We start from the raw sequence: 21,891 nt of genomic DNA, 5'->3' as shown, positions 1-21,891 counted from the left end.
CAACCACCTCTTCTGAACGATAGTAGAGTGGTAGTCAACTACACTCAACCAGTGGAACCACATGAGAGCCAAGCATTGGTGATAACTTCTTCATGTTATGACAAGCCTAGAGATACCTACAGAATGATGCAAGAGAGTAACTCTTATACTAGAGATACATATCCTTCATGATAGAGTTTAGAATTGAATGCACAACCATCGTATGTGCCACAATCCATGAAAAGGAATTGTATGATGGACGAGAGCACACTCATGTTCATAGCAAACCCAAACTATTAACCTAGAGGTTATCCTCCTAGGTCAAGACAACCAATGGCGGCTCCACAAGCATCCCAACATGTAGTTCAATGCTATGAATGTGGAGGTAATTATTGGGTAAGAAATTGTCCTTATCAGGAAAAGAACATAGTATTTGGAAATTGTTTAGAATGTGGTGATACACACATCATTCCTAATTGTCCAAAATATCCAAACAACAAGGGGAAAGGAACAATGAACATTGTAGGAGTATTACCTTCTTCAAGCAGATCTAAGGTAGAACCCATGGTTCCTATGATTGTGTGAGTTGAGATCAAGCTAAATAAAAGGCTTAGGATCAACCTGTTGAGGGGGAACATAAACTACCCGTTCAAATGAAAATTGAGAACTTATCATTGAGGACTCAAAGAAAACCTTGAAAGACTAAACGAGACAAAATGAAAGAAAAATTATTGAAAGAGAAAACTGCATTAGAAATTGAGCTACATTAAACCAAAGAGAAACCAAAACAAGAAAAGGAAAATAGGGAAAAAACAAAGAAAGAAAAGTCATCTAAGATGTCATTAGGAGGATCAATGTTAGGAGACAAAGTCTTGAAGCTGTTCGACGCTATATTGTAAGCATTTGAGGCTAGATTGAAGACCAACTAGACACTAGAGCAACGATGGATGACTTACGCTCCTCTTGAGGTAGAGAAGCAGAGGCTAGAGATGTGCAAAAAATTGATAGAGATTGCACGAGCATTAATGGAATCTACACTATCTAGCCCACCTCTCAAAACAAGACAACGAAGAGGTGAATTTGAAACTCTGAAGGCAAAGATAGTTGAAATGCCTTCTCAAACAAATAATAAACCAAAACAAGAACCACAACCACAAAAGGGTATGGAAGTAAAAATTGCACCACAAACAACCGATAAGTTGGAAATGCGATTAGAAGAACGAGTAGTGGCCAACACTAGTGATGATACGAGATCACAATTTATGTAACCTATCCCATAAGTAAAGGAGCCATGGCTAAGTGGGTTATGGGAAACGATAAGAAACAAGAAGGATGGTAGTGTAACTTTCTACACCTATCATACATGGATCATGAGCTCTACCTAGGAGATATACAATCTCTATATGGTGATGCAGGAACAGAAGCATCTAGGGAGAGTAAACCTGAAACAAAGACTTTTCCATCCTTCATAAGAGAACATGAAACGAAATCGAAAGTTGGGGTAGTGCTGTCTCAGTGGAAAGCCACACCAAAAATGATGGATACTAAAATCCTACATGAATTGATGTCTACTCCTGTGCAATGCACGATTACTCTCTCAGAGCGTTGAAAATCAGACCACATATGTGGGAAGAAGTGGGCAAACATCTAGAGAAGATGGGATTAAAAATTCCTCTTCAAGATATTCCCTTAGATGATCAAACGGATAACATGACACAAGAGAAACTTTAGGCAAAGCCAATACCTATAAACAAGGTGGGAGATTATTGTGAAGGAGAAGAAGGAAACACCACCTTACCAGTGAAGCACAAAGGAGTCAAAACAGTTGCCATACTTGATAGTGAGGCTTGAGTAGCCATAGCCATCAAATAAATTTAGAAAAAATGGAAAAAACTGGCTCTTAGAAAAATCAAAATGAAATTGTAACTCACAAATGGTTGTGTAGAGGGACCTATGGGTATGCTGGCACAAATCATAGTAACCTCTTGTGGAATAGAGTACAAATATATCTTTGCAATAGTGGATTTTGGCAAGAGCAACAACTTTGATGTCATTTTGGGGAGACCATTTTTGCATCAACTCAGAATGGTACAAGATTGGGGCTATGACCGTTTCTACTTGAGACATAAAGAGGTTACAACAACAAGGATGAGTGTGAAAGACCATAGCTACAAAGATCTTAGTTGAACTCCTGTGGAGGAATTTGACTCAACAACTATTAATGAGAAAGAAATACCTATATGGCTATAGACTAAAGCATATCTTTGGATGTGTGGAGCTTCAGAATGTGGAAGTTTAGCCAAAGAAGATTACATCGTAGAGAGATCAATAGAGGACAAAAAATATATCCCATAACCATTTTCTAAGGATATATTTGAGCCGTTTAGATGGAACCAGATCTTGGCTACAAAGTTTTGCGTAAATGAAACGCCTACAAAATTTTGTGATGAGGAAAGCTATGACATAGCTTCCTATTTTATCATAAAGGTGTTGAAGGAAGCTAATGAAAATTGTGAGTCTGAAAGAAAAATGTGAGAACTATTTATGAATCATGAGACAAACAACTATGAATTATGATACAAAAGCATAAACAAAGGAAGAAAAGCAACCACAAGAATATGGCATCATTGACGCACCTCAAGAATCAACAATATTTGTTTCAAAGAAGCCGACTCCAAAAAATACACAATCAAAGGCAAATGAAGAAGCAGTGTTTCCAAGTTTGACAACAAATATTCAACAAACTCAAGATCAAGAGAAGAACAAGGATAAGGCAAAAGATTGATTGTCCCCTATAGTGATCCAATTCAGCTTATGTGGTGCAACGAGACTCAAAATTACATGTTCATCTATGATAGATTCTTATGTTACAAGGAATTTAATGTCTTATGGTACTTAGATACTGATGGAAAATCCACCAATCAAAGAGCTAGAAGAAATAGTGTACACAAGTTCTAAAACACCAATTTCTAGCTTTGGCTGTCAAGTGAGCAATGGAAAGAATATAGAGTTTCTTCATGGTGATTTTTACCTCGATCACTCTTTATACAAAAAAATAGCACCATTCAAAGGATAGGCAGAGAACTACATTGTGAGCTCATATTTCTTATCAATTTCACATAATTAGCTAGCAATATAACTTATGTCGTCTTTTATAGAATTCACATCTTTCCTTTACAATAAAAATTTCATGACCAATAAATGACAATGTCGATATACAAGTGTGAGCTACAACTTGTGGCTCAAAATCATGCCCTTATTGCAAACAAGACTCACCTTTTGCACAAGTTGATCCAAAATGGAAGAAGGGACATTGTACCATTTGAGTATGCTATGCACCTCCATTGCCAATTTAAGATACTCCACCACTTTTATATCACCTTTGCTCAAACTCTAGATTACGAGATAATGTCAAAACTGCATCCGTATTTGGGTTGATAAATCTTTACTTCGTTAGCGTAGGAGGCCAAATCACAATTCTGGCTCCACGTTAACCCACGTGGTTGCTCTCCTCGCTATTTTTACTTTGTTAGCATGTAGCGGGATTTAAAAATCTGGCAAGACGTTCGTACCTCTCTCCTGATGCAGTCACCTACGCAAGCATCTTTATATCGCACGCCTACAATTATGCATGTTCAAGTTCCAACCTTAGTAGTTGTGTTTTTGTACCAGCTAGATTAGTTGACCCAAGCATAATATAAATGTAAGTACGTACCTGCACTTGGCAATCGTGGAAGACAAGGTGCAGAAGAGCAGCTCCAACAGTGATATCGGATAGCAGCAAGCCTTGCACGACCTCCTTCACAGTCTTTTCTGCATGAGGGCACTGCTCCTGGTAGTAGCCCACCTGCATAGTAGCTCCTTGGCCACCTAGCACATTCATGTGGGCTAGCATCACCACCATTGTCCTGTACACCACCACGTCCCAGCGTTTGGGCGCAGCATGCGCAACGCTATTACATCCCATACCCATGCCTGCCTCAGCGCACGATAAAATTAAGAATGCTTCTGAATAGCACCTTGCTACAAAAGTAGAAGATCATACACAAGACTTGAATTTTGACTATCGTCTCTCTATTTATTTGATACCTCCTACCTCTACATCAAATTTCAATTATTATTAGGATTTCACTATATCGTATCGTATCATCTATTTTTTGGCAGCTTCACAATTTTACTAACCAGAATCTATCAAGATACCTCTCCCTCTTTCTCTGCAAGATGGTTAAAAGTCAAATTTCAATTATTATATGTAGCATACTAGGATTTCACTACATCGTATCTTATCACCTATTTTTTGGCAGCTTCGCAATTTTTTTAACTAGAGTGCTTCGTTAGCCGCATTTGTATTGGATTGATGTGAGCCCAAGGGTAGGAGAAAACAAGAACCCAGAAGAGAGAAGCTTGTGAGAGAGAGAGAGAGAGAGAGAGAGAGAGAGAGAGAGAGAGAGAGAGAGAGAGAGAGAGAGAGAGAGAGAGAGAGAGAGAGAGAGAGAGAGAGAGATTGTGCTTTGTATTCCACAAATCCTATTATCTTAAGTTGACATAATCCTGTGTTTGACCCAATAGTTATAAGATGCTCAGTTTTGACCCAAAAAATTAATGTACAATGTGCAGCGGCTTGTCGTTGGTAGAAGCGCACACGTAGCACGCTTGTGCCTCATTCCGATTGGAGATGGCAAGAAGACAGCCCCTTAGAACGAGGAAAATCCAGTGGTTGACGTGCAAGTCTGCAGCCCACCAACCGGCACGCCGTCGTCTAGCATCGGATTCTCCAACCCACTGAGGAGAAAGCAAAGTCCTGACTGTGCTTCCGTCCTTCAACTAAGTGAAGTTTGTCACTGCTCTCAAAGGGAAGCTGCAACTCCCTGGTGTAAGTTTCTTTGCAACTTTAGCACCTGCGTAAACGAGTCCATTGGTTAAGGAGAGGAGAAGACCCCAGCGTGCTCTTTTTGAAGCCAACATGAACTGGCATTTGCCATTGCCACTATCGAGTTGTTGAAGCTTGAGATGGATGCACATGGCAAGTGGATATCACGCTTTTGGGTATGTTGCTTTGCCTGCAATGCTTCTGGAGTGAGATGACAGTCTAGAGAGGATACCCTTCAAAAACTTCTCGTGCTATCGCGATGGCACTACATTTCACATCTGCTGGAAATAGTATGGAGCTTTTTGGCTCTGTTCTCGTTGCACACATCCCACAATCAATGCATTTGAAGAGGCGACATTCTGGATTTGAATCTCCTCAAGGACTTTTTGTGCTTTCTCAAGCGCACCACATTTGGCGTACATATCGACCAAGACTGTGCCAAGCACTACATCTTTTTCCAACATCCTCTGACAACATTTGGAGGGACACTCCGAGATTGCATCCTATAGAAACAATTGAATGTATCCTCATCACCCTCATGTTGAGGGTACCCCACTAAAATAAGAGCATTCCATGCAACTACATTGCATTCTGAAAGCAAATCGAAATACTCTTGTGCCTTGTCAAGAAGGCCACACTTGCAGTACATGTCCACCAATGCAGTTCCAACAATGATATTTTGATCGAGTAGTCCCTTATCTACAATCTGAGCATGTAGTTCTTGGCCCTTTTTTGAGGCTCCCAAGCTACCACATACTTTCAAAGCAAATACAACAGTGATTGCATTTGGAAAAAAGGCCTCCTCATTGCATCTCTTCAAAATGCATCAAAGCTTCTTGACAATACCCTTGTTCAGCATATCCTGTAATTAGGGTTGTCTATGAGACCAGATATTGAACAGTGAGATGGCCAAAGGCTTCTTGAGATTTTCCAATCATGTTGCACTTTGCATACATATCTAACAGTGCGGTACCAACAAAATTATCGTGTTTTAAAAGTTATTATTTGATAACTTCTGCATGAAGTTGTTGGCTTTGCCTACTTCTCCAGAATGCCACATGCTTTCAAAGGAAAGGTGAAAGTGAGCCCATCTAGAGAGATTCCCTATTTTTTCATGCCTTCAATGCAACCAATAGCTTTCTCTCCAGGCCCGTCGCCCATGTTGGACATAGTCTCCAATCATGGTATTCCATTTTACAAGATTCGGAGATGGAAGCTCACCAAACACTTCTTGAGCTTTCGACGGTGCACCGCATTTCACATACATGTTGACTAGTTCGCCAACAAATATGTGCTTCAACATCAAACTTCTGGTGACAAGCTGTGTATGCATGAGACTGTCTCTGTGCAAATCCCTTCTTTTTGCACATTCCTTTAACAAGGAGAAAACAAAGTCCTGATTGTGCTTCCATCCTTCAACTAAGTAAAGTTTGTCACTGCTCTCAAAGTGGAGCTCCTCTCCCTGCTCGTCTTTCTTTTATGCCCTCTTGTAAGTTTTCTTTGCAACTATTTCACCTGTGTAAACAAGTCCATCGGTTGAGGAGAGGAGAAGACCCCAGTGTACCCTTTTCAAATCCAACATGAACTAACATTTGCCATCGCCACTACCAAGTTGTCGAAGCTTGAGATGGATTCACATTGCAGGTGGTTGCGATGCTTCTGGGTACGCTACTCTGCCTACCATAATTTGTATACATATTGACTAAGACAGTGCCAAGCACGACATCTTTTTCAACAAACTCAGACTAACAATATAATCTTGCAACTAGTGCATTCCAAGAGGCGACACTCCGGACAGGAAGCTCCTCAAGCACTTTTTGTGCTTTCTCAAGCGCACCACATTTGGCATACATATTGACCAACACAATCCCAAGCATGACATCTTTTTCCAATAGCCTCTGACTAATTGTGAAGTTTTGTGCCCATATCATCACCTTGCGCAGAGCCACATGCCTTCAAGATGCATACATAGGTGATTGCAACTGGAAAGAGGCCCTCGCGTTGCATCAGATGAAAACAGCCTAGAGCTTTCTGGCTTGCTCTCCTTTGCGCACATCCCGCAATCAGTGCATTCCAAGCGGCGACATTCCAGATAGGAAGCTCCTCAACCACTTTTTGTGCTTTCTGAAGTGCACCACATTTGGCATACATATCGACCAAAACAATGCCAGGCATGACATCTTTTTTCAATAGACTTTGACAACATTTGGAGGGACACTCTGAGATCACATCCTATAGAAACAATTGAATGCATACTCACCATCCTCATGTTGAGCATACCCTAAAATAAGAGCATTCTATGTGGCTACATTGCATTCTGGAAGCTGATCAAAAACCTCTTGTCCCTTGTCAAGAACACCACACGTGCAATACGTGTCCACCAACGTAGTTCCAACAATGACATTTTGCTCGAGCAGTCCCTCATCTTCAATCTAAGCATGCAGTTCTTGGCCCTCGTTTGAGTCCGTCAAGTTGCCACAAGCTTTCAAAGCAAATACAAAGGTGACTGCATTTGGAAAAAGGCCTCCTGGCTGCATTTATTCAAAATGCATCAAATCTTCTCGACAATACCCTTGTTGAGCATATCCTCCAATTAGGGCTGTCCATGAGACCCCATTTTGAGTTGTGAGCTGGCCAAAGGCTTCTCGAGCTTTTCCAAACATGTCGCACTTTGCATGCATATCTAACAGTACAATATCTACAAAATTGTCTTGTTTTAAAAGTCCATTCTTGATAACTTATGCCTGAAGTTGTTGTCTTTGCCTACTGCTCCAGAGATGTCGCATGCTTTCAAAAGAAAGGTGAAGGTGAGTCCATCTAGAGAGATTCCCTGCATTGCATGCCTTCAAAGCAACCAATAGCTTCCTCTCCATGCCCATGTTGGACATAGTCTCCAATCATGGTATTCCATGTCACAAGATGGAATCTCACTACCAAGAAAAATGTCCTTCACCATCAAACTGTGAATTTTTGTGCCCATATCAGTATCTTGCGTAGAGCCACATGCCTTCAAAATGCCTGCATAGGTGATTGCATCTTGAGAGAGGCCCTCGCTTCGCATCAGGATTCTGCGTGCGACAATTAAAAAAGCGTGACACGGCCGCATGCCTTCAAGATGCCTGCGTAGGTAATCATTACATTTGGAGAGAGGCTCTCATTGGATTCTGCACGACATAGCCGCATGCCTTAAAGATGCTTGCGTAGGTGATGCCGTTGCATGCCTTCAAAGCAACCAATAGCTTCCTCTCCATGCCCATGTTGGACATAGTCTCCAATCATGGTATTCCATGTCACAAGATGGAATCTCACTACCAACAAAAATGTCCTTCACCATCAAACTGTGAATTTTTGTGCCCATATCATTATCTTCCGTAGAGCCACATGCCTTCAAAATGCCTGCATAGGTGATTGCATCTTGAGATAGGCCCTCGCTTTGCATCAGGATTCTGCATGCGCCTGCGTAGGTGATTACATTTGGAGAGAGGCTCTCACTGGATTCTGCACGACACAGCCGCATGCACATTGTACATTAATTTTCTGGGTCAAAATTGAGCATCTTATAACTATTGGGTCAAACACAGGATTATGTCAACTTAAGATAATAGGATTTGTGGAATACAAAGCACAATCTCTCTCTCTCTCTCTCTCTCTCTCTCACACACACACACACACACACACACACACAAGCTTCTCTCTTATGGGTTCTTGTTTTCTCCTACCCTTGGGCTCACTTCAATCCAATACAAATGCGGCTAATGAAGCACTCTAGTTGTTCCTTCCCATATCTACCCTCTTTATTCATAATTATCTATGTGTCCATGTTGTCATGTGTAGATCCTCCAAGATGTGTATTTCTTTATTGTTTGGAGGATTCTCCTTGACGATGAACAAAAGGTAATGCTAATCCAAAACATCTTGGATTTCCAATCCTTTATAATTTTTCAAAATGAGAGAAAATCTTTAGGAGTAGAATTGTCAAAGAACATCTTGTCCCAATGGTAAAATATCCTAAGGAAGATGAAATTGCACGACAATAAGAGCACACCGAGTTTGCAATTCTACCACTTCCCTCCACAAATCTCTGCAAGTCGTCCCACTAAGACAGTGACCAAGGCAACTGACTAACGCAGGAGAGGGGGGTGAATTGAGCAAGTGGGCGAGGAGGAGGGTTGGACTGTCACACAATGGGGGGCGGAGCATGGAGCAGGCAGCCAAGGCGGGCCGGGGGGGTCTCTCTTGAATCGAAGATTCCAAAAGAATCTTCTTAACTAATTAATGGGATATCTCAAAGTAGACCGAGTAGTAGCAAGTAATATCCATAGTATTCTATTTCTATATCAAGTACTATAACTGGTAGTTTACACATAAAATATTATGACAAGGCCAACGAAGCAAGACTAGTTAATAGGACGCAAGGTCTCAAGGTGATGTTTCAAGTTCAAGTCGGGGGTTGTGTGTGTGTGTGTTGAATTTATCTTCCAAGCTAGAATTTACAAATTTTACCAATTGAACAGTTGTTGTGCTGCGAATTTGCTAAACATTAACCTTGTCCTGATTTGCTCGTATCAAAATAGAGAGGACATTGAGTATCCCATAACACTATCTCCCATGGGCTCTTTGTTGAACCCTGGGAGGTAGGATCGACGATGGAGGAAAATCTCGAGACAAGCAAACGATCAACAAAAAGTCGATGTCGTTGACTATCATATTACCTCCTTGTTGACAACCTAATGTGCTAATCACATGCATGCACGCATTTCACTCAAACCCCATTGGATATATCACGAGTGTCAGAGGAACAAAGACCTAGTTCTCTAGTGCCAATCCCACTTCTCAAGGGTCATTCAAGACTCCGTGGGATATAATGAGACTGGTGCCCGTTCAACCATTTGGGAGGCTGAAGATGGTTGGACTTTTGTGAAGCCAACCTTTTAGCTACTTTGAATACTATAAAAATTATCAAAATACCCCTCTAATCTGTGAAAATTCCCAACATACCCATCAAATTTGAAAAATTCTCAAAATATCCCCAATATTTTGTCAAAAATTTTCAAAATGCCCTTCAAGTTTCCCAAAACACGCCTGATTGTGAGATTAAATATCTCCAAAGATAAAAAAATTTGTAGCTTTTTATAAGAAGGCTGATTGTCTATCAATACAAGATGCTAAAACTAGAATTTGAGTTGGTTATGTAGACTTTGAAGACGAATTACTTCATTATTATTAGATATAATTGCCTTTTTTGCGAGGTAATTCTTGACAAATAACATGCTAAGTACTAAAAAATGGATCTAAATTGTCAAAAAGTAATAAAGATTAGAAAATCTTGAACAATCCAACCAAAATAAATACAAAGGTATTTTATTTGAGGAGTCTTTGGCCATTGAATATTTGACACACACACACACACTCTCTCTCTCTCTCTCGTTCACCCAAGTGTGGTAGATTGGTTATGCCATTTCCCTCTTGCTTAACGGGTCTCCTACGTTAAAACTCTCTTCTTCTTCTCCTTCTTCTCTCTCGTCGTAAGAAGAAAAATAAAGTGTTGGAACTCGACATTTCTGCTTACGAATCTCTTGTAAGAAGACGAGTTTCCGGAATTGGCTTCTCTTCTCTCTCTTGCGTCCTCGCCTCTCGGGCTATTTTGTAATGAGTCGTGGCATTTGATGCACCTAGCTGCTTCGTGCAGCTCTTTTTCCAGCAGGTAACGTTTTTTACTGTTGATATGCGAGAGAAGATGAAAAAGAAGAAATACGTCGCCGGAAAGAAGAAAGAGGAGGAAAATTTTTTAACGTCGTAGAGAGAGAGAGAGAGAGAGAGAGAGAGAGAGAGAGAGAGAGAGAGAGATGTGTTTACATGGATGCTAATACAGAGACTCATATTATAGGGAGCGATAAAGGGTAATTACCACTAGTGATAAGGTTCCATCTACATTTACATGGATGCTAATACACAGACGCATAAGGGTGATTACCACTAGTGGTAAGGTTCCATCTACATTTACATGGATGCTAATACACAGACGCATATTGTGAGGAGGGTAAAGGGAGTGATAAAGATAACGATCTCAAATGACTTTTCCACAAGATCTCACCCAACCATAGCGTGAATAGACCTGATATTCTCTCGCTCTCTCATGTTATGTCCATTCATGTTAGGGTTGGGTTAGATCTGGTGCTAAAGTGATTCGAGATCATTATCGTAATCACCCTCTTTGAGTTTCACAATATACTCTTTTGCACCATCATCCATGTAAGCATAAGTGGAACCTTACTGCTAGTGAGACAATTACCTCTAAAAGGGTGAGGTAAGTATAGGTGGAACCGTATCACTTCGAACAATTACCTTGCAAAGAGTGTAGTCCTTAAAAGAGCATCTTATGATATATTGGCTCATGCTAGAAGAAGTGCGACAATTGGCTCTAAAGGGGTTCAGTAATTAGCAAAGCATTGAAGGGTTTATTGGCTCATATTAGAAGCTGGTTGCTAATGTATAATTGAGCACAAATCACTAATTTACTATTGAAGTTTGGTTGTAGCCAAGTGCTTTTGCGAAGAGCCATCTGTAGCTCGAGCATGTGACTTAGGTATACTTGTTTTGTTGCAGATAGTTACACGAGTTGACATTTACATACCTATTTAATGGAGAAAAGACTTGTGCAACTTGAAATGTGGCCTCTTTGCATCACTTTAGTTTTTACAATCACAAATTTATCTTTCTTGCAACCTCTTAACCTCCAGGTTCGTTGTATCATAGCATTTTATTGTCCATCGGGGCAAAGCTCTCATTTAGCATTGTCAGGGTTTTTCCGTAATTGTGTTAAGAGTTTTGGAGGTCATTAGCTAGAGGGCTTCTTTGTTGCTATGCCCCCCCTTGTAAGGCTCTACTAGGTTCTAGGGTTTTCAAGGGATCTCTAGATATGGTGACTTGTAGGCTATTTATTAGAGGGTATCCCTACTTCATGTGGTATTTCTTTATATTTCCGCATTTATGGGTCGTGGGGAGTTGAGACAGCTGGATAGTACTCCTATATATGGGAGAGGAGTGTTTGCTATCCCATATCTGGAAGATTGTGCCTGTGTACTCAGAGTTTTACCAGCGGGGCTTGTCCACTTTCTTGCTTGCTCTCTAGCATTTTTCTCTCATATCTCATCTCTCTCTCTCTCTCTCTCTCTCTCTCTCTCTCTCTCTCTCTCTCTCTCTTCCTTATCATTACACCTGCCACTATACTCTTAACATGGCATCAGAGCCTAGGCTTGTCGAAGTCTATCGGATGATTGAGACTGCGTACAGAAACTGATTGGGCTGTAGACTTTAGCCAGTAGGAGGGCAACTTGTGGTTGCTTTTTTGTCGTGGAGACTTTCCTCAAATCTATGTTTTTGCTAAGAGGGTGTTAATAGTGCCTTGCTTTCATTTTTTCGCAAAGAATCCTTGACAACCTGAGTTTTTAAGCTTGTACCGGGTAGACTTTTTAGCATGGATGGACAAGATTGTGGTTGTGTTTTAAGGCAAGAGGGGGCTCGTGTATGACGGTCTGTGTTGGATATCTTTGCCGATTCTCAGCAAGCCAGTAAGAGTGTAATCACTTCCAATGAGTGATCGGACGAAAACACAAAGATAACTGCAATCTTTAGACTTGGTGATACTTAAGCACTTCAAATCACTTGAATAACTGAGAAAGAAAGAGAGAGTAGATGACATGGCAGGGCGGAGTTTCTACGTACTGGCTCCAAAGATTGGCGCCGAGCACCTAGCGTTTTGCAGATTCCTGGCGGCAGAAGTACCCTTTGCATCAGCGTTTTGCATTTTCAGCATTACGACTCCGTACCGCAGCCCTTGAACCTCGCAGATCTCACGTTCCCGTAGCAAATTCTCGCAGCATGGTTAGATCCGCTAGCGTTTGCAGATTCAGCCTGCTATTCTCAGATTTCAGCATCTGCGTTTTCAGCTTGTCGTTGTCGCGTCGTCGTCATCGCCGTCATCACCGACATAGAGTTAGAATTCAGCAGAAACAAAGTTTGCAGATTTCAGCCCTTAGCGTATTCAGATTTCAGCTCGTCTCGTCGCCGTCCTCATCGTCGGCAAGTCCATCGCATTGTAGAGATTTGTGCAATCAATAGTAGACGGCTCTCGCCAGGAGGGTTTGGCAACATTCTGGTGTTGTATTCTGCTCTCTCTCTATCTCCCAGTCTCAACATCTTCATTCACAATGTCATTCACTTTGTTTGTGATCATTGCACTCTCTCATCAAAGGAACGGAAGGCTCTCCCTTCTGTAAGTAAAAGAAACCCTTGAGCACAGTAAGGAGCACTCATCTTGAGCAAAGTTCAACATTCACTTCCGCTGCACCTTACATCTGCGATGATGATGACGAAGGTGTTGTCGTCAAGATAGGGACTGCGAGGACGATGACGATGTCGACGACGACGATGGTGTGGATGACGACGGCGTCAAGGCTGAAAACTGAAAATGCTAGACTTCCTGCTGGGAATGTGCTACTGTTGCGGCACTGCGGCTTGGCTCTGCAACCGTCGAGTCGCACTAATGCTGAAATGCAAAAACGCCTAGCTATCTTGATTGGATCTGCAAAACGCTAGGCTGATTTGGCTGACACTAAAAACGCTAGGCTGATATGGGTTCTGCTTGGCCGATGTGGCGAGGATCTGCAACGGAATGGGAAGGATCCGCGAAGCTAAGGCTTGAACTGAAAACGTTGGTGATGGCTGAAAATGCTGATGCTGAAAACGCTGGGCTGAACCGCTGAGAAAACGTTGGGGAACTGAAAACGTTGGTGATGGCTGAAAATGCTGATGCTGAAAACGCTGGGCTGAACCGCTGAGAAAACGTTGGGGAGCTTGAGGGTGCTTGCCGGTCTGTTGTGGTGCTTGCCGTTTCTATGTCCCTGCTTCTTCTGCCTCTATTGAGTGCCCAATGGGTTTATTTTATAGATCTTTAGCCTACTTACTTTTCCAACAAAAGTCACTTATTAATAAGTGAAAAATGTGTACTTTGGCAAAAGGGGTTCTATGCTCTGGAAAATGCTCATGCTGAAATGATTGTACTGTGCAAGAGGGTATGCAACTATGACCGGTCTTGACATGCACGTCCTGCTAGAGGCTCACAAGGTGCCAGGCTAGGTTTTACGCTAAGACTGATGCTAGACTATGGTAGAAGCATGTCCACGTGGTGCAAGTGAAGTGCGCACGGGACACCACGTGTCGTCCTTTTGGAACCTTTCTTCTAGAATCTCCCTTCTAGAATCTTCTAGAAGCTTCCATCTTGGAACTGCTAAAAACACAAATCAATATGGGTATCAAATGAAAGCTCTTTTCGAGTACAATACGGTTTTTGCTTCAAAACATGGATTTAACATCTCTATGAGGAGATGAAAGCATTCAGTGCATTCAGCTTACATGCATAATGAGCAATCTTCATGATCATGCCATCTTGTTGATTATAACTGAATTTTCTTGTTGATTATAACTGAATTTTCTGGCGGATCTAGGCCACACTCCATGGCATCAACCCTTCCTATGTGCAAGTATGATCCCGATATGTACGAGTTACAAGTCACAGGCGCCCTGCTGGTAGGTGGGAGTGGGCACTATCTATGTTCTAACCGGGTCCACCATAACTTGTGACTACTCTCATCGGTGATCATACTAAGGTGCACTGTAGTCTGTTGTAGCTATCTTGTTTTACAAAAGGAAAACAAACTTGTAAAATTTAAGATTAATGAAAAAAGGATATAAGTTCTTGTCAGGTGCAACGGAAGTGAATAAGGATTTGCTCGGATCTAGTACTCCGCACACAAACAAAAGGGACACTTTACTTCACTTGAAAGAACTGAACTGAATTGAATGAAAGAGACAAGAGAGAGAAAAGAGACGACATAGGGATGTCGGGTCCCATCCCTTAAGGGCCCCCTTGCTCTGTTGCCAGAGCAAGTACTTTTTTTATTCTTTCACAAATGCGACTACAATGATGCTGATGCTAATAGGTACAGATGCTACTGATGTTGAAGACTGAACCGATGCTACTAGTGCTGGGAACTTTTGGGTACTGATGGGTACCAAGAAACTGAGGGGTTCTATGTCGAAGATGGGGAGGTCGACGACGAGGTCTATGTCGAAGACGATGAAGGCGACGATGAGGTACTAAGGGTCTTTGTTGACGATCATGAAGTCGACGACGGTACTGTGTTGAAGACGATGAACGATGAGGTACTAAGGGTCTTTGTTGACGATGGTGAAGTCGACGACGGTTCCGTGTTGAAGACGGTGATGTCGACTACGGGGTCTATGTCGAAGACAATGATGTCGACGACGGGTAGTGCTTGTTTACATCGACGATGATGATGTCGACGACGACGACGACGATGTGGTCGTCAAGTCCGGGACTGCGGCGATGGCGACAAAGGTGTCGTCATCAAGATAGGGATCTGCGATGACGATGACGATAACGATGACAAAAGTGTCGTCGTCTAGATAGGGACCGCGATGACAATGATGATAACGATGATGATGTCGACGACGACGGCGTCAAGGCTGAAAACTGAAAACGCTAGATGCTCTCCTGGGGATCTCCTACTATGGCGGCACTGCGGCTTGGATCTGCAACCACCGAGTCGCACTTGGGCTGAATGCAAAACGCTGGCTGATCTGGGTTGGAATTGCAAAACGCTGGCTGTCTTGGCTCAAAACTGAAAACGCCAGGCTGATCTACTGCTGGTTGGTCAATGGGGCGAGGAACTGCAACGGCTGAAAACTGAAATGCTGGTGGCTGTGGGCTGAAAACGCTGGGCTGAACTGTTGAGAAAACGTTGGGGAGCCTGAGGGTGCCTGCCGGTCTGTTGCGGTGCCTACCCTTTCTGTGTCCCTGTTTGTTCTGCTTCTACTGAGTGCCCAATGGGTTTCTTTTATAGGTCTTTAGCAATTTGCCCTACCTACTTTCCAACAAACTTACAAAAGAATTCTAAGAGTCACTTTTAATAAAATGACTTATAAGAGGTGGTTCACGCGGTGAATGCCTGCATGATGAAATGTTGTCTTGTGCAAGAGAGGGTATGCAACTATGATTGGCTTGGACATGCACGTACTGCTAGAGGCTCACAAAAGTGCCAGGCTTAGTCCTCAGCTAAGACTCATACTAGACTATGGTAGAAACGTGTCCACGTGGCGCAAGTGAAGTGCGCACGATATAGTTCTTTTCTATTGGGATGTGACAAACGTCAGCAGTTTGTGACATTGGCTTCTCCGTCAAAGAAGATAAGGACTCCCTGTTCTTGTACTTTGCCCCACGCTTTGCAGAGCTCCGTACTTACATCAATCTGTTTTGGGCCGGTCCCCACAAATTTCAGAAGTAGTGTTTCCTTTGTCTTTCCTTTCTTTGCTCGCTCCTCTGCCGCTTTGAAACTCTTTGGCTTGTCCTCGACCTGATCATTGGACGCTTTGTTAGGGCACTTGGCAAGAACGTGCCCTTGCTCCCCGCTTCCACAACATTTGCCCTCTTTGTAGTATTTAGCTCGCTGCTCGGCTGACAGTCGAGGGCCGGTTGGTTTTTTCTTTTGTTGCTTCCCCTTCTTCTTGTTACCATTGGGTTGGTTTGACCCCTGTTGAGCAAACATTGGCCTGCCCCTTTGGCTTTGGTATGTCAGTGTGCTGGCCGGCGTGCATATCAAATTCTTGCTTGGCATGACCCATGAGTCATTGAATGGAGTCCACCTTCTTTTGCAAACAGTATCGCCGGATCTCCTTGGGCAAACCGCAACAAAACCGTTGAACTTGTTGTTTAAAGGTAGTTTTCCTAAAGGATGAAGATGGTAGAAAAGTATCCCAAAACCGTTGGCAATATTTGTCCCAGGTGTCTTCTTTGGTCATCCAAAGATGATTCCATGCTGTGATAACATTTTCTTCATACTCTTCGGTGAGCCATGCTTAGGTGAAAACTCGTTTGGACTTTATCCATGACGTGGGTGCTTCCTTTCGCAAAAGTAGGGTCGACCACTAAGTCTGGGCATTGCCTTTCAAATAGGAAGATGCTTGTTGTACTTTAGAGTGTTCGAAAAAGCTTCCTCCCAAGAAAACAATGTAGAATTGTTGTATGAAGGCAAGAGCTGTGTGGGTATCTTTACATCCCGAAAAGGTATCAATTTGAGTGTTTGCCCACTCTCTTTACAGTCTTTGGTCTTCCCACCCTTCTTCTCAAGCTGATCAAACTAATTCACTCCGGGGACAATGTATCCTCGTCAGAACTGTTAGAATGTTTTCCGTGTTTCTGAGATCCTTTGGGATCTGCTCTTATTGGATCGTTTGCCCTCTTGTTCTTCTTGTTCTTCTTGCTCTTACGAGTCTTTCTCTGCTCCTAGTGCTTCTTGTCCTCCCAGCTGGAGTCAGAGGCGGAGGAACTCATCAGAGCTGTGTGAAGACGAAGATGAACTAGGGTCATTCTTAAAGCGTACTCGCTTCTTGGATCTGCCAACTACTTTGAATGTAGATTTCCGACCTAGGTAGTTGGCATAATCCGCTCCGCGACTTTTCTTCCGAGAGCTGTCCGAAGACCTCATGATTTTGTTGACATGCTACTCTAGCGCGCTGCCAAACTCAAAGTGTGAATACAGTCTTCGCTTATCTGCACTCGGCTTAGATTTGTGTTTCATTGCCGACTTGAGAGGTGAATGAATGGTGGCCTGCCATGCCAAACGTCAAGTGGGCGTTTCTTCATAAATTTCACATACTGCAGATCCTTGGTGTATTTGAGCATGTGGTTGGCACATATGTCAACTTGAAGTTGTCATTGGGCTTCCAGCCTTTTGAGGTCGCTCAACGAAAGAGGGCCGTACTTGACTCCCGCTAGATCGTCCGTTGGTTTCCTCACTCAAGCGAGTAGGTATAATCGTCTCCTCCCTGCCAGATTCACTACTAGAAGCCATGTGTTTTGCGGGAAAAGGGATCGTATCATTCGTAGAAGATGAATCGTGTGAGCTTTGATACCACTGTAATAGACTTGGACACTCCAAGCCGAAGATCTACAGCAACACACGTGAGAGAAACTGGAAACAATTGAACAGAATCTAAAAATAGAGGGAGATAGAAAAGGAGAGACTGTAACAAACTGTTGACGTGTCGACCTACTGAAAAACGGAGCTACCGACCAAGGGGCCTAAATCAACAAGTAACAGAAGAAGTGTCACAAAGTGATGACGTGGTTGCCCGAGAGCAGAAACCCTAACCCTAATTTTTGCCCAAAACCCTAATTCTGTTGAAACCCTAACGCTAAAATAAAAAACCCTAATTTTGCCCAAAACCCTAATTCTACTTAAACCCTAACCCTAAAATCAGAAACCCTAAATCTATCCGAAATCCTAATTCTGTTGAAACCCTAGCCCTAAAATAAAAACCCTAACCCTAACCCTAACCCTGATTTGCTGACATGGTGCGTTGACACGTGGCCTGCTGTATGGACACCAACGCGATTTACGAAAAGCTGGCAGCTTTTGGCATTGCTTTTTGGACCAAAAGCTTTTGAGTTCTGAAATCTTTTCATTGTAATTGCTTTTTAGGCCACTTGCCTTTAAATATGAGGTTAGGGCTCATTCTCTGGCATGCTTGGTGCATTGGTCAAGCCAAAAGGCATGACTAGATATTCATAAAGACCAAACGTTGTACGAAACGCGGTCTTTATGATATCTTCCTCCACTACCCTTATTTGATGATAGCCACTTTTAAAGATCAATCGTACTGAAGTAGGTAGAGCCTTGTAGCTTATCAAACAGATCTTCTACTGGAGGTAAGGGAAATCTGTTTTTGATAGTGATATGGTTTAGTGCGCGATAGTCCACACACATACGGTATGTACCATCTTTCTTTTGCACTAAAAGGATTGGAGAACAAAAGGGAGAGGAGCTAGGCCTCACCATTCCTTTGTCTACCAATTCTTGTACTTGCCTCATCATCTCCTCTTGTTGAGCTTGGGAAACTCGATAAGGAGGCTTGTTAGGCGGTGAGTTTCCTGATAGGAGCTCAATTCGATGGGTCATCATCCCCTCGTTTTGGAGGTAAGTCCATAGGGATATCATCGATGAACAGATCTTGGAATCCTTTTAGAAAGTTAGACAAGTCTTAACTCTTCTTGATTCCTATCATTTTCATTTGATAAGCCATTAGCGTCATTAGTGGATTCTTTGACAAAAATCATGTACGCAAAAATCGAGCTTTTCATTGACTTATCAAAAGCTGGTGAATTTACAAGTGGTATAGTACGACCAGACTCATTAGCATCTATATACATGTTCTTTCCCCTGTAGGTGAAGTAGATTCTCCTTTCAAGGAACTTCATGTTGACAACCATGCGATCAAACCACGGCGTCCCTAGGATAGCATCCTCATGTTGGAGAGGAGAGATGAAAAAGTCTTCTTTGTCAACATAGCTTTGGACATGAAGTCTCAACTTCCCAATCAAGGGAGTAACGGAGGCTTGCTGTCCCTTGAAAGCTGTGTCAACCTTTACAATATTTCTTATCTCGAAAGCTTGAATGCCCAACTTGGTGGCCAACTCTGTTGATATGAAGTTGTGAGTAGAGCCAGGGTCAAACAAGATGAAGACATCATGCTCCTTTACCTTTCCCCAAGCATAGGAGAGAGATGATCCGGAAGCCCTAGGAGTCTCATTGCGAGCATTTTTCTTGGGGCAAGAACGATAGCCATGTCCTTACTCCCCACACTTAAAACACTTATGGTCCTTGCGAAAAACTTCAAGCTCTTCATGAGAGAGTTTGTTTTTACCTTTGTAAACTCCCTTCTCCTTGGACCTATTGTTGTTGTTGTAGGAAGTGCCTTGGGAAGAATTTTGGGCATTGGTTTTCCCCTATGTATCATTTTTGTCTTTGTTTTCCATGGGTCTGACATTCCGTCTAGCCCCTTGTTGGAAATTGATGCGGGAAGCAACCATGGTGTAGTGGATTACTTTGGTGATAGAACCAAGCCGTTAGGAGTTGACATACTCAGCCATTTCTTCAAGTAATGCCGCACAAAATTGTTGCTTTTGCTCGGCAAAGTCTATCTTTTGGAAGACAGTAAGTAGCCTTGAGATGTAAATCCCAAAACTTGTCCACATATTTGTGAATAGACTCACGTGAGAGAAGCTTCAAACTGCGCCATTCAGTAAGTACTTTGTCCTTTGCATTGCTTGCAAAGAATTGCTTCACGATGGAAGCTCGTAGAGTTTTCCATGTCTATGGGGCTTCACCGTTGCCACGAAGACTAGCCCACCATTGACGAGCCGATTTTTGTAAGTGCATAGCTACATGACGTAGCTTGGAGGACTCCGTGAAGCCCTTGTCTCCAAAGGCCGCATTAAATTGTTGGATGAAGGCCAATACTTTGTCGGAGGCACCAAAGGTGCCATCATAGGTGAGAAAAGAGATACTCTTTCCTCCCTCTTAGAACTTCTTGAGCTTTTGTGATCTTTGCCATGCAGGGTATGATTTGCGATGTCCTCCCCTCTTGTATTCTCTAGGAGAATAGCCATAGCTTTCGTTGGGAGAGAAGGAGGTGAAGAAGAAGGAGAAGAGGGTGACCTCTTTGTTGACCTTTTCTTCCTCTGTTTCCTCTCTTCCCTTTCAGAGTGACGAGAAGAAGGATTGTGTGTTGACCGTTTCCTCTTGGGAGGAGTTGACGATTGTGTAGACCGTCGTCTTCGTGGAGCCACATCTTCAGAGGAATTTAGGGATTCATTACTTTCTTGTTCTTTGGATTCCTCCTCTCGTATGGGAGAGAGTCTTCTTTTGGGGGCCTTATCAAGAGGCCTCCTAAGCTCTCTCTCCTCTTGGAGAGGAGGGGAAATCCCATAAGCACGAAGTTGTTGAGTAACTTCGGCTTGCAAAGTATGGTTAAACCCATAGCTTGATGCTACCTAGTAACAAGATAATTGATAAACATGGGGGCATCATCATTAGCACCTTCATGTACAAAATCAAAGTTATAAATGTTTATTCTACTCTCTTGGTTATTGTCAGCCATGCTAACTATACTTATGTGTTTACTTAGTGTATTCTTTGGCAACTCAAAACCTTAGTTGCTACTCCTCTTAGCCTTTGAAAATAAGCACTTAAGTATCTATACCCACGGCTCGAATTGGTTAATTATAGAGAGTAGTGGGGTGGATCTAACATAGCAAATTGTCGAGGGATAGCTCCTTTCGGACTTCTTATGGCTCAATAATGGTAAAGCCTTAGGCAAGTTTAAAAAGACCTCATTATTAAGACCAAAGCTCCCGAAGTGTGCACCATATCCCACATAGTGGGCTCAACAAAACCGATAATAGATTCCGGTCCCTCTTACTCTAATATAATTAACAAAATCAACCATTAATAGGCTACTTAAGGACCTCTCTTCTTAAGCAAGAAAAGAGAAACCAAATGCTCTGATACCAATGTAATGGAAATGGCTTATGAACTTTGAGAATAGCGGAATTAAGAGAATTAGAGTGAGCATTTTCGTGAGATTACTTTGAGAACATGGAGGGTGAACTTAATTGATGGTAGCAACATAAACATAGTACGTAATTAACTTTGCATGAACAATACTTTTGCAAGAGAGAGAGTATTAGAGAACATGACAATAGTTGAGGACCGGATTTACTTGGAGCCGTTCCCCCTTTAAAAGGCGTTTGTATTATAGATTCTCCCATCTAGAGAGACTTGTTACAATACAATCTTTGTGTTCCTTGTGACTTTGGTGATGCTATGAAGATGGAAAGCTTCATGCATCACGAGCTTAACATAAACTTTGCAAAAAGCATTAACTATCCCAAGCCTCAGTCCCAAGGCCTCAAACACCTCGAAGGTGGAGAGAGCTAGTGGGGAATGAGTGTAGGGAAGAGGAAGAAGAATCATCCATAGGAGAAAGAAATAGTTCCTCACTTATCATCACTCTTCTTGCTTAGCATAGCATAATAGCATAGTAATGAAGATGAAGAAGATGGCAAGCTTAAGCATTGAAGCATGGTTCTTGGTTGGATTTGCATTCCATAGCAAAGATTG

At 42.4% G+C, this 21,891-nt stretch overlaps 1 protein-coding gene across 2 annotated transcripts in view; it reads left to right on the top strand.

The window, feature by feature from the left end:
• Positions 1-10,317: 10,317 nt before the first annotated feature.
• Positions 10,318-21,891, top strand: part of ACD5 (Diacylglycerol kinase family protein) — a 77,326-nt gene continuing 65,752 nt past the window's right edge. Inside the window, exons 1-2 of one of the 2 annotated variants that reach the window (XM_086501234.1) lie at positions 10,318-10,553; positions 11,456-11,589. Coding sequence is in view for 1 of the 2 variants with exons in the window: in XM_086501233.1 (XP_086357359.1) it covers positions 10,516-10,553 (38 nt within the window). In the remaining variant the exon portion in view is untranslated. The remainder of the gene's footprint in view (positions 10,554-11,455; positions 11,590-21,891) is intronic. The other variant, XM_086501233.1, reaches the window with a different exon arrangement.

This window comes from Adiantum capillus-veneris, chromosome 26, assembly GCF_014529385.1.
Source record: "Adiantum capillus-veneris isolate H3 chromosome 26, ASM1452938v2, whole genome shotgun sequence".
NCBI classification, from domain to species: Eukaryota; Viridiplantae; Streptophyta; class Polypodiopsida; order Polypodiales; family Pteridaceae; genus Adiantum; species Adiantum capillus-veneris.
The sequence above is the reverse complement of the archived record's forward strand: the minus strand, read 5'-3'. Positions and strand labels throughout refer to the sequence as shown.